Source organism: Micropterus salmoides, unplaced genomic scaffold (genome assembly GCF_014851395.1).
Source record: "Micropterus salmoides isolate LMB-PRFRI ecotype aquatic unplaced genomic scaffold, ASM1485139v1 Ms_hic_scaffold_3, whole genome shotgun sequence".
In the NCBI taxonomy this organism is placed as follows: domain Eukaryota; kingdom Metazoa; phylum Chordata; class Actinopteri; order Centrarchiformes; family Centrarchidae; genus Micropterus; species Micropterus salmoides.
In genome coordinates this window covers 4,896,343-4,909,312 of record NW_024042261.1, presented here as the reverse complement: position 1 = coordinate 4,909,312, position 12,970 = coordinate 4,896,343, and the positions used below count along the sequence as shown (strand labels likewise).

General features: G+C 40.8%; 1 protein-coding gene across 9 annotated transcripts in view; it reads right to left on the bottom strand.

The window, feature by feature from the left end:
• myo18ab (myosin XVIIIAb) overlaps positions 1-12,970 on the bottom strand; it is a 174,700-nt gene that overhangs the window by 16,476 nt on the left and 145,254 nt on the right. For 7 of the 9 annotated variants that reach the window (XM_038694223.1, XM_038694222.1, XM_038694224.1 and 4 more), the window contains 5 exons: positions 11,399-11,482; positions 7,292-7,429; positions 4,123-4,308; positions 3,810-3,949; positions 1,949-1,993 (listed from right to left, as the gene is read on the bottom strand). In XM_038694223.1, the coding sequence (XP_038550151.1) occupies positions 1,949-1,993; positions 3,810-3,949; positions 4,123-4,308; positions 7,292-7,429; positions 11,399-11,482 (593 nt within the window). The remainder of the gene's footprint in view (positions 1-1,948; positions 1,994-3,809; positions 3,950-4,122; positions 4,309-7,291; positions 7,430-11,398; positions 11,483-12,970) is intronic. The other 2 variants (XM_038694226.1, XM_038694219.1) reach the window with 1 other exon arrangement.

Below are 12,970 nucleotides of genomic sequence, written 5' to 3'. Positions count from 1 at the left end.
ACAGAAATCTCTCAGGTCTATAGCCAAAACCACAATGGTGGGCATTATGTAATTGAGCGTTTCACACATGATGTCAACAACAATTTATGTCCTTGACCACCATACCATTAGTTAAGCCCTGCCGATAGCCTGGGGGAAGCAAACAAACACAGTGCTGAGGAGACATTAATTGTCTGTGACATTCTGCCGCCATTGGTTGTACTTCTCTGTTACACACTATTACATTCATCATTAGCTTTTATGGATTCTCCTGCTCTGCTTAGCTTTGCTCCTCTGTGTCGCCGGCTCTTATAGACGCTGCTGTTTATGCCTCCGATATATGAGACTGTTGACCCAGTGAAGTCCCTTTGGCTTTGGAGCACATACAGACATCTGCATCCTCTCCAAGAGCATCAACAAACAACTCCTCTCATCCACAGTGTCACATGAAAATGTAACACTGCTAATCTGTGTAAACCTGTGCTGCAGAACTGCACTGAGCAATGACTTCACACAACATTTAGCATCTAAATTGACCAATACTGACATTTTAAAGCTGTTTATTGTGTGACAGAAAGTAATTTTCTTTACTGATGCTGTACTGTAGAACAGCCTTAAAGTAAATATCAAGTTGGCAAAAACAAGATGACTTGTTACTTGAGCCATTTTGTTGGATATAAAACACTGCCAACATAAGTCAATTGATATTTAAGCCAAAAGTGCTCCGGCATCAGATATATGCCTGTCAGGATTTGATGTATTTTAGAAAAGCTCAATACAAACAGTTACACTGTATTAATATATTTCAATGTATAGCTACATAATGTATATTTTATGAAAACAGAAAGCTGTGTATACCTTATCCAAACACCAGGAAAGACTAGCTTTTTCATTCATCTGTGGCAGTGCTCACAGCTCATTACCATCACTGCACTTTCCAGCTCTGTTTAATAATCCTTTAAACAATCAGAAAACCAAACACTGGCAATGGACTGGAATGGCTGGGAGCCAGAGGTCAATGCTGTGTGTGTGCTACTTGCCTTGTGAGCAAGACTGCTTTTTGTAAAACATTTGAGAGTTCTGCATTATTAAGCAAGCGCAAGTCAAAGATTGACGAGGAACACACCCTTTTTCCTCCTGTCAGGAGGGCAGTCACCGCCGAGCCCTGGCACATCCAGCCCTAGAGTGGGCCGATGAAATATTAAGAGGCCCCGGGGGAGCAAGGCTGACTTGTCGCTGACTGCTGTACAAACAACACAGCAGTGTTTGTAGACTAAGGCAAGGCGGTATATCCACAGCTGGATATACGCCTCAGCGGGTAAAGGAGAACTGTGAGGAAGATCTCTGCCTCCAGGGGGATGACCAGAGACATCATGACACTTTCATTTTAAAGCTTTGCAAAGTGTTTAATGGTACAGGGAATCTGAGGAGGGAGGCTTGTTTCATGCTGAGGCTGAAGGAACATATTGTCAGTGGTATTCATGCATCTCAGCATGTGAGGGCATGCAATGAAGAGTGGAGTAAAATGTTATGAGGGAATCTCTGAGCACTGTTGATGATGCATTATCCCCAAGCCTTCACACATCAAAGTAAAATCCCCTCTTGGATTTTCTATGTCTCTGCCTCTTCCAGGAGGCATTACTTCCAGTTTGAATTGTTGAACATGTGTGGATCACGAACTGAGCCACCGCTCTTTGATTTTGAGGTTCTGACACCTATAGCTGATGTCTTAAAATGGAAATTATCACAGGAATCAGAGAAATCACCAAACATTCCATCTATCTTTTCTATTTTTCCTGGCAGGGGGGATTTTTCCTTTAAAGTTCAGCTCTTTTCTATAGCCAGAAGTGATGGACTAACTCTCCACTATCAACTTCTGACCTAAATGTTCAAAGACTGTAGAATGTTGCATCATTTCCAGTGTTGCAAAACAAAAGACACACACACCCACAAAAAACAAGTTCCTCACGTTTTGTTCTGTCTTTTCTGATACTTTGTCACCATGTCTTGTAAACTGGTCGTGATGATGATGGATGGAGGGACAGACACAAAAGAAAAGAACAAAAGACAATAACACATGAAAACAAGAATCAAGTCAAAAATACAAATAAAAATACATTAAATGTGAATTCTGTTATGGCAGATGCTGTGATAACCCAGTTTTGGTTTTCTTTTTGGCAAACTAACTGTATTGTACACATCATGTTTTTAGGGGCATTGACTCAGCACGCCACCTCATCCTGGTCTTGTGTCTTGCATACAGAGTGGAGAAGAAGGCATCCCAGAGCTTTGTTTAATAACTCACAGAGCTGCTTACTGCTGCTGTAGGGAAAAGAACTTTCACCTTGTCGTTGGCAGGACCGTACAGAAAAATCTGTAAGGCTCAGCAGGCATCTCAGAAAGTATATACATTTTCTTACAAGGAGCCCCAACAAGAGTACAGGACATTTTACTGGGTGTGAACTGAGTCAAAAAGAACTACCATCTCTGTGGAGACTTCTACATGTTAGAATTATATATAGATATAGATAGATGTAACTGCTGTCTGTAGAAGTTGAGTCTTGATCCTGACGAGGAAAGGCATTATAGATGTAATAAATGACCAGAAGATTCTATATCAGGAGGGCTTTGATTGGCTTGGTGACATTATCATAGGTCACATGAGGAAGCCTTGAGAGGCAATTGAGAAAAATACAATTCTGGTGACCCATCCTATGTCTGATCTAAATTGAGTGAAATGAGTGAAAAGAACAGATTTGGCAGGTGAAGCACATTTTTTTTGTCACGATCACTGTTCTAGGTGTTTATTGTTAATTCTGTGAAGTGCTGTATAAATATAATTTAATTGAAAATTAATTGATTTGTTGTAATACTCATTCCTGCGACAAGATGCTGACGTGCACCACTACCCCGTGTTCTAATTAGGACTAAAAGCATCCATGTTTTCTGCCAAGTGAGTGTGAGTGAATGAATCAGAGTTGTGATTTTTCCCGAATTCCAGATTTTCGACCAGAACATGTGACACACGAATCCAGCAGATCCATCAAAAAAATAAAAATTAAATTCTGGTTCCTATCTCGTTTTTTGGGGGGTGGGGTGCATTTTCTTCTTCTTTTTCTTATTATCATCATCATCATTATTATCCATCTTAGGTTAATTAAAGTAGTCTAACTTGCAGGCATGATAACTCAATCATGACTGGACTAAATAGTCACGTGACACACGCAGTTGGAAGACAATAAAATAGGTTTATGATATAATATTTATAAAATATCTGCCTACAGCTTACACTAAATTTAAATAAGTGCTTTCGACATATACTTTACTTGGGCGTTTCCCAGGTATATTAGCACCTGCCAAAGTATATTTGATAACCTATTTTAGCATTTTTCAGAGAAACAGAGAGAGAGATGTAATCTGGTATTACGTGACAAGATGCGGACATGGTGGACGTCACATTACAGAGTCACAGTCAACGCACCAGCGCAAATGTCACTCAGTAACACGTTGGTTTAGATCATGCGGCGCAACTGCTGAGACTTTTTTAAACGCAACAAAAGGAATTTGATGATATAGAAATTGAGGTTGGTGAAGTAGAGGTTAGAAAGGCATTGTTTGGTGGCCACATCAGAGGCGTCACAAACTAAATTTAATGCAGCGAATGGCAAGTTGCTACTGTGGTTAATGCAGTGAGTTCATCAGTGGTCAGATCTAAAGGTAGAGGCAAAAAAATTTAATTGCATCCCACCTTCAGCAAGGCCACACCGAGCTGTCACTGCTGGAAACCCGAATGGCCTCTGTACTCGGGGAAACAAGTTGTTTTTGGGTACCTGTTGATAAGGTCTTCGTTGTCATCACTCTCCATCTCGTCCTCTATGGCTGCCTGGAGGTCACCGATCCTTTTGAAGGCTAGCTTGAGGTCTGCCTGCAGGCTCTGATTAGCAGCCTCTAAGCTCTCAATGTCCATTTCCTGGTCAATGGGACAAGAGACAGCAGAACAAAGGTCAACCAGTTCAATGTTGCTGATTTATTGTTGATGGATGGTAAGTTGGCTCTACTAAAATGTCACGAGTGTCTGACTGTACCGTTTGCTCATTGATAATTGTTAGCAAGTTGTCTTACTTCCGTCTGTCACATTCTTACCAGCTCGTGTTTTTTGCGGCTGGCCTCGGCTTCCTTTTTGGCCAGCTCACCCATCTCCTCTTTGATGTCGCGGATCTGTCTCTGTAGACGTTTGTTCTGCTCCTTCTCTCGATTCTCGCTGCTGCTGCGCTGGTCTCGTTCCTCCGTCAGCTTCTCCACATTCTCCTTTATACGAGCTACAAGGGTCTGCGCAGAAATAAAGACAGAAGGGTCAACTATACGGTCACAGTGACACTATACACAGAACACAACCTGAATAAAACAGTGGAGGAACATTCAAATGTAGATGCTTCGTGCACCAGTTGTCCCTGAATGGTTTGGTGAGTTTGAAAATGATTTGAATAAAATGCTACGGCCTATTAAAGATTTTGGACCATCGTGTAAGACTCTCCACCATCACCAAACACATAATATAAACTTTTATCTTCAGATCTATTTATTGTTGTTTTTTTCCTTTAATTTGGCAACCATCTGGATATATCAACCATCTGTTTTATACAACTACTGTATGAGCGATCATGTAGAGCAGGCTAGACACATAAATATTACTGCGTGAAAAACACAGCACCCTCTTTCATTTGACCGAGGCCAGTCAGTCAACGCTGCGGGGGCGCCAACACAGCTCTGGCAAAAAGAAGTGGAACCTGGCCCTTTATCGGTCTGCAACTACACATCTTCCGGCAAGATGCTGAGATGGCCAATCAAATACGTGCTAGCACACAGTTGTGGTAGAGAACTGCTGTCTCCAACAAAGTCTGCTAGATGACTAGACATTTTGCTAAATTTCTATTTCTAATAGCTTATTTAGCTATTTTAATTCTACTTCATTATCCACCTTGCTTTAGTGTTTACTCACTAGTTGAATCTGCCCACCTTGCTTTTCCTGTCAGTTCTCTTGTCCTCAAACACACACACCTCGGATCTTGTACCGCAAACACAACTGCTCACCCCCCCTTCCTGTCTCTCTCTCTCTGTCTGCTCTGCTGACTTTCTCCATCAGCAGTACATTTTATTAAGTCACCAAAAAGACACAGAACTCATCTTCTGGATTTTTCCCTCCGCGATTTTGTTCTGTACAGCAGCAGGTGAACCGCATGTGGAGGAGGCTTGTTAAGAACATAGCCTACGTGAACCAACGTGATAGCAAGTAGGGTACTGTGATACAATACCTTGAAAAATATCAATGTTTGATACCATTTTCAATACAACGGGGAAAAATTGACACATCCTTGATTAAATTACTGAATTTAATTACTAAATTATCTAATCAACTTTTTTGTTGATTTGCTGAAATTAGGTGAAGTTAATGGTACTGGTTTGTTAAGCAGAACAACATCAGTTAATGTACTTCTGTTGGGCCGACAACAGGACAACTAGCATGTCAGTCCTGCAGGTACTTTGCTCAGTTGGTTTTGTTGGCACCTTTAGTTAGCACTACTTTGTAGCATCTGTTGCATATGGGCTTGCTTGTATCCTTTGCCAGCATCCAATCACAAGTGATGAGTACTAGGGTTAGGGCACAGCACAGCACAGTAGGGCGTGACTTGTTGAAACTATAACAGGAAAAGCAATTACGCGAATCAACTGGAGCAATTGAGAGGAGAAGATGGCACTGTGAGTGAGAGGAGGCGGGGCTAGGTGGGCACTGCAGCGGTATGTGTCAACTCGCTGTCGGGGAGAAGAGATTGTGAAAAAGCGCATTTTCACTATCAAAACTGCAGAAAATGTGTATTAAAACCGATCAAAACATTCAGAAATCTCAAAAAAATGTTATTTTTGACAACACTAGTAACGAGTGAAATCTGCAGTGTTCAATACTGCTTTACCTGGTCCGTGCTTGTAATATATACCCTGTGTGGCTGTTAATATTAATATACCTGGGCAATCGTTAATGTACCTGGGCGGCCGTTAATTCAATTAAATTCAAATGTATTTAAACAGCGCTAGTTCACAACAAAAGTTTTCTCATTGCTCTTTTCATATAGAGCAGGACCGTACTCTTTGTGATATTATTTGAAGATCAAACAATTAATATTAATTAATGGACCCGGGCGGTTGTTAAAATACCTGAGCGAAAGAGTGAATTGAGCTATTTTACTGGATATGGACATGCTGCTGTGAAGTTTGCAGATGACACAACCATCATCAGCTGGATTCTCTCTCTGCCCCACCACCTCCCCATCACCGCCCAGTCTACACAGTCATCAGCTTCATCATTTCATCAGCGTCATTAGCTATCACCACTACCAGTGTCTGGACTCCATGGGGGGATTAAACATGCTGCTGCTCATGGCTGATGCCTCATGATTACAAGTGCGAAAGATTTTCTGTCAAGACTTAATTATCACATATCATCTGTTGTAATAAACAATTATCTATACTTTGTTCAATTGTCTCTTCTGATTGAAAGCCCTGTTGGTCCAGTAATATGGACAGTAACAGTAACAGGAGTGTTACACAGAACCCAGTCAGAAACCAATGTGAACTGCTACTGTAGCTAAGTAGCTTATTGTATCAATAATGCTTTGGAATAGCGCAGTGGACTTTAATGGCATCTATATCAGTCTTCAGCAGTGTTTTAACAGGTGACTCCTATATAGGTCTTCTAACTCTGCAGTAAGTCTGTATTCAGTCTATGCATCAATGCCAGCACACTTTATCAAGTGAGTGAGCTCCTGCATTAGCCACCGGCGCTGTCCATATCTCACATACTGAGTGGGTGTTGACTGTGCCTCCTCACATCTGTATTGATTGAGTTCTTCTACCTCCAGCTTTGATGAGCTTTACTACTCCTGCAACCTGAAATATTTACACACTGCAGATTTTAATGCTGGCGAGAAGCCATAAAAAGCCAACCAAAAGGCAGGAGGAGTCTAATCCTTGGGTATATTTTCTAAATTCTGCACAATCCACCACAGGCAAGAAATCTGTTTTTTAAAATCACATTTAATAAATAAATATATATTTTTTTGACTTTGGAGGGCAAGGAGCAGAGGGAATGTGCCTTGCGGTGGGCACACTGTACAGCAAGTAATTATTAAACTGAACCTGTAAAAATGAGCGGCCATTTTATCAGTAGGAGAGAGAGGATTTCAGTTTCTCCCTGGGAGCATGCAGATGGTAATTTTTATTCTTCCCCCACCAGCACTCCTCCACTCGTAGCTCTCACCTCTAGACGTTTGACCTGGGTCTTCTCAAACTCTAACTTGGTCTCCAGCTCACGGATCTTGGCCTCCTGCCGGCTGACGAAGGACTTCTCCACCATGGACTGCTCCTGGAACTCTAGCTGGCTCTGGAGGGCTTGCATCTAAGAAACAAAGATACACACATTTATGTCACTATACTAGCTGTAGTAAAATCAAATCTTTTTTGTCTCAATTCAAAGCTTCTCTTTTCACACACACACTCCATGTGAAGTGCTGCAAGGTTCTGTCCTGTGTACATTACTCTTCAGTTTTTATATTTTATGACGGTTATCATTTGTAAACACTGTAGATGATCACTATGCAGACGACACCCAGCTCTACATAACAGTTGATCCTTATGACGTGAGAACCCTTTATTCCCTTAAAATAATTTTTTTCATGACCAAAAGTTCCTAAATTAAATTAAATGTAATCTAATCAGGACTCAACAGATATCATAGCTTTTGGTCCAAAAGACAAAAATATCCATACAATTTACAACACTCTCTTAGTCTATTACAGTACAATAGTCTTTAGAATTTCATTCCTGTCAATTCGGTTGTTGATGTTTTCAGTTGTAAAGGATCCTTCTCTGTCTGAACCAAGTTGAGTTTGGTTGCATTAAAAACCTTAGCCTCTTAGGTCACAATGGTACAAGGTAGAGAATTAGAAGTATTTAGAATGCATATTTGAAGCTTTCTCTAGATCTAGCATGTCAGGTTATGAACATGTAAACGCCAAATAACCTGCCTATGCAAAACCACCACAAGACAGTACAGCAATCTGGGACATGGTGAAATGTCCATGTTTATCACTACTAACTATTTGTTGCTGATTAACACTGTATCAACCTGCTAACACCTATAGAATTTTTGTAACCAAATATCTGCCTTGCTTTTCGGTTTCCTGCATGTTCGTTTATGTTTTGTCTTTCTTTTTGCTTCTGTTTGATGTTGGTCTTCTTGTTATAAAACTTCAAATTATATACAGTATATAAATAAAACAGTCCCTATCCACCACATAATTCTGTGTAGCACCTCCTGTTACAGGGTGGGTTGCCAGATACGGTTGATGAGCACCAGTGGTGAAAAGAAACCAAGAACAAATACTCCATAATTGTACTTTACTAGAGTATTTTTAGTTGTTGCAACATTTTACTTTCACCTTGCTACATTTCTAAGCCAAATAACAACTTTTTACTCCGTTACATTCTGCATGAGACATTCATACATCGTTATGCAGTGGACCTGCTTGGAGCAGCAATGAAAAACAAATGTGAAACTGATAAAGCCGATTCTGTGCTAATCAGCTTATGGTATACTGGTATACACAGTGATAGTAATCGAGTCAATCTCACGCAGTGCTGAAGAACCTGCCTCACTCATGTCAAAGGTGAAAGTGAGTGTTAATGTTTACTTTTTAACTTTGATCAGAGGATGAAGAGGGACTATCCTTCTGGGCAGAGGAGACAAAAAACTCAATGGAACCGCAGTCAGGTAAACATGTGTTCTCTGCTCTTAAAGTCTGATGTCAGCAAATAAAAGTAATGGACCGTGACTACACAATGTTAAAGTGAAATACAAGTATAACAATTTATTACATTGGACAAAGCCAGACGGCCACGGCGTTAAAAAACTGTAGCTCAGAAAAGATGACCACGTTGCGTGTGGAAATGCATTCATATGCGTGTGCACAAAATGACACAGCATTCCAGCAAGACACATCTGTCCAGACAGGATGGGATGGCACTCCTCATACATCATTTAAAAACAAGATAGTGATTATCCATCTCTCAGTCAAGGTTTAGTTACAACTTTAGGCTAACGCAAGATGGGAAGCAGTGGATTCACATTGACTATTGAAAATTAAAATGCTGACTAGCGGGATAGACTGGGCTATACGGATGCACATTTCAAATGGTGTTTTTATTTGAAAATGTATTGAAGGAAACCTGGAAGAGCCTGTTTGAATGGGCCTGATGCAGCTGATAACATTAATATATAGAAAATGCTGGATAATCAGCCAGTACAAGAACAGACTTCAGCCAGTCAGCCAGTACAAGCACAGCCGATCCACATCCAGCCTCAGCCTGTACGAGCACAGACCCAGTCCAGACGGCTTTAGCAGGTCACACAGACCCAAGTGAAACACAGGCAGCCTCAGCCAGTGCTGAAGTTAACATCTTTGTGGATTTGTGGTGAGACTTCTGTATGTGTTTTTGTGTTCAGTCACTTAGTTTTGGTTTCCACCTCCTTGTCTCATTCTAACATACACAAAGAACCCACAACCGGGTTCTGCGTCTGAACGAGATACTACCACACCAGCAGAGCAATAACTCAGGCTAATCCTCTCCACAGTATAGAAAGTATCCACTTGTCCTCTACCAACTCAGTTTTCCTTACTGTGATTGACAGTAACTTATAATGCTGTATTTAAACCTGTCTTGAGTGAATTTTTAGCAACAGTAAATTTAACAGTAAATTTTTTACTTTTACTTGAGTACGTTTATACTGGATGACTTTTACTTTTACTTGAGTAACATTTTTCATGTGGTATCTGTACTTTTACGCAAGTATGAGAATTGAGTACTTCCACCACTGATGAGCACACGTTGTGGTTTAGGTCTCTGTACAACCACGATGGTACCAAACCTGGGAAGCTGAGTTTTGTAGAGAATAGCTTGAGGTTTAATAAACTAAGATATACTAAGGTATAATAAAAAGTTGGTTTGAGGGTGTTCATGTTTCTTTAGCTTTAAAGACGTTGCAGGAGTGTCTCTTGCTCCCAGTGGAAATAACTGCCCTGAAACTGAGATCTTGGATGGTATCATTGTAAGGAAGACTGCAGGGCTTGGGACAGATAGACAACATATCCCTTGTGTCGGTTGAGGATGGGACACTACTCCCCCCCCCCCCCCCCCCCCCTCCCTCTCCGGGTGGGTTTGATTTGTCAGGTACAGCTGTGTCTGATGGAGAAAAAGATTCATGCAGCAGCAGTCCTTATGGGGATGACAGCCCTAGCATGTTCAGCATTATTGCTTGTCTGAGTTGGGAAACCAAGCTGGCAATCTGTGTCACATACTGCCAGCGCCAATCCTGCTTGAATGACACATCAATTACATCAAGGGTTGTATTTGTCAAGAGACCAAAGGCAAAGGAAATGGGCTGGGGCAGTACTGCACATTCATGCAAGTTTGTAAATGGGACTCTTTACTAGCCACTGCGGCATAGGAAACTCTACGTATCTGTGTCAGGGGAGGGGGATGGCCTGCATTATGAGACTGAAACTGTCATACTGTTGTCATACGTTTACATTTCTACTCTAATCGATCAATTTGCCCATCTCAATTTCCAAACCAACATATTCAGATTGTTTCGTCCAGTCCAAGACGCTAAAATATTTTGTTTCTGTCATAAAAACAAAGAAAAGTGGCAAATCCTCACACTTAAGAAGCTGGAACCAGCAAATTATCAAAATACACAAGTACACAATAACACACGTACATAAATTGCATACCATAAATAAAGTGGTTACTGTTCTTCAACATTTTTAAATTACTGTCATGATCCTGGTTTGGAAAGATAACTCTTTGGAGTTACAGTAAGTATCAAAAAAAGCCAGAACTAGTCTCAGTGATCCTGAACCAGACTGACACAAACGTGGTACAATGAAAGATAATTTCTCTTTAAATGTTCAGTCATTTATGCACAAAATGAGCCACTGTATTTTTATAAATATCTTTAAATAGTTTATAGGTTTTTAGTTCAACAGGTTTGATATCCTATTTCTACTTTTTTGGCTTAAAACTGAACTAAGTGTTCTCAAAACCTCTCAGCCTTCATTTTATTCCACATCACTTACAGTGGAAGAGCATTAGATATCTTAATTATGGCATCCAATAACTCGTCATTGTACATATTGGCATATTTAAGAAGGACTGAAAAAATTGTGACCCTTGAAATGTGTCCTCATCATCTCCTCTTGATTCTCTCTCTGCAGACTAAGAGCACAGGCATTCCCTCTTAAAACAGAACTATGTGGCTGTCCCTGTCACATTAGTGATATGATAAGAGAAGAAAGCCAGCATCTACCTTCTCCTGAACCTCCTGCTTCTCTTTGAGGGCCTCCTCCAGCTGGGCTTGGAGGTCACTGATCTGAGCCAGGTTCTGGGCCGACTGAAAAACACAGGAAAGAAGCAAAGTCAATGAGCAATATGATACTGTAGGTGGATAACCTTCTTTTATTCTGTCGGATAGAAGAATGAATAAGGATTTCATATCAACAAGTACATCCTCATTATATAGAGTGCAGAGTATACAAAAACCTAGAAACCAAAATCTATATCCAAATCTAATGCCAAACAATGAAAATATACCAGGCAGATCCAGTGAAACATGATGACATTACAGTGACATTGCTGAGACAAATAAATCAGCTGGAAACATTTTTTGTCTGGTGAAAGCATATCAATAAATCTCAATTCAATGTAACCTGTGTGAAATATTTGAGACGAGTGCTTTTTTTTCTCCACAGTAGATGAAGCACTCTGCTACAGCAAGTCCCATCGGGAATTCAGCTGCTTCAATTTAGACAAGAAGGATGGATTCATTTGGAGCCAGTGGAGGCAGATCACTCATCATTCCATCAGCGCGGGAAAGGAAGAGCTTTTACTCCACTTTCATTTCCACTTGCTGCTCATCTGCATATACATCTACTAATGGGAGTTGTGTGCTTGCCAAATACCTCCGCTTTTCAAAAATGACCCAATTGGCAGGGAGGGATGGTGTTAAAACGATGTAATGTAAAGCTTGATCCAGAGATTTTATCTTTTGCAAATGAACTTGGGATTGCTTTTTGACATAATATGATCGTACACATGACATGATACGTGGAACATGTAGGCTAGACTGTGTGTGTGTGTGTAGTGGCAATGCTGACATATCAGCTTGCTGATATATTAGGCACATTTTGCTTTTTTTATTAAAAGGCATACACCAGGCAGTCAATGTCATCCATCAGTTTTATGATGGATGATTCAGTTTTATTGTTGACATACAATATTAGCTGCAGAATTAATCAGTACTGCACTGGTTCTGCAGTGTTTCCCATACATAGGCTTTCCTTGGGTGGGCCGCCCAGGTAGATTAACAGCCGCTCAAGTAAATTTGGCGACCCATTTTAAATCTTTCTTGATTGCAGCGCTGCGCAGCGCATATTCGCTCCACACATCCTCTCACTGGTCGCTGTCTCTCTCGCAAACACGGACAACAGACCCATCTGTGAATTTAACTGGTTAGTATCATAAACACCTCTGCACAAATCTGTCCGACACAACACGTCGGTCACCCATCTTCAAAACAGTTATTAGCAAGCATGTAAGGAGCCTAGCTAATAAGGAGAGCTATGTTAACTTTGGAAAACAGCTGTCGAATAAATCGTATAATTGGTAGTCTACAGGTGCGTTTGAGATAACTGGCTGACTTTTGCCGACTTGAATAAAAACAGCACTATCAAGTCACCTGCGGTAGACTGCGTGAGCTTACTGTGAGTTTACAACAATGATCAGGCCTTGCTCCCACGAGGTGTAGTGACGTGACACCTCACAGGAGGTAACGCTCTGCTATACTGAGAAAATAGGTGGATGCAAATTTCGGTAGGTAGAC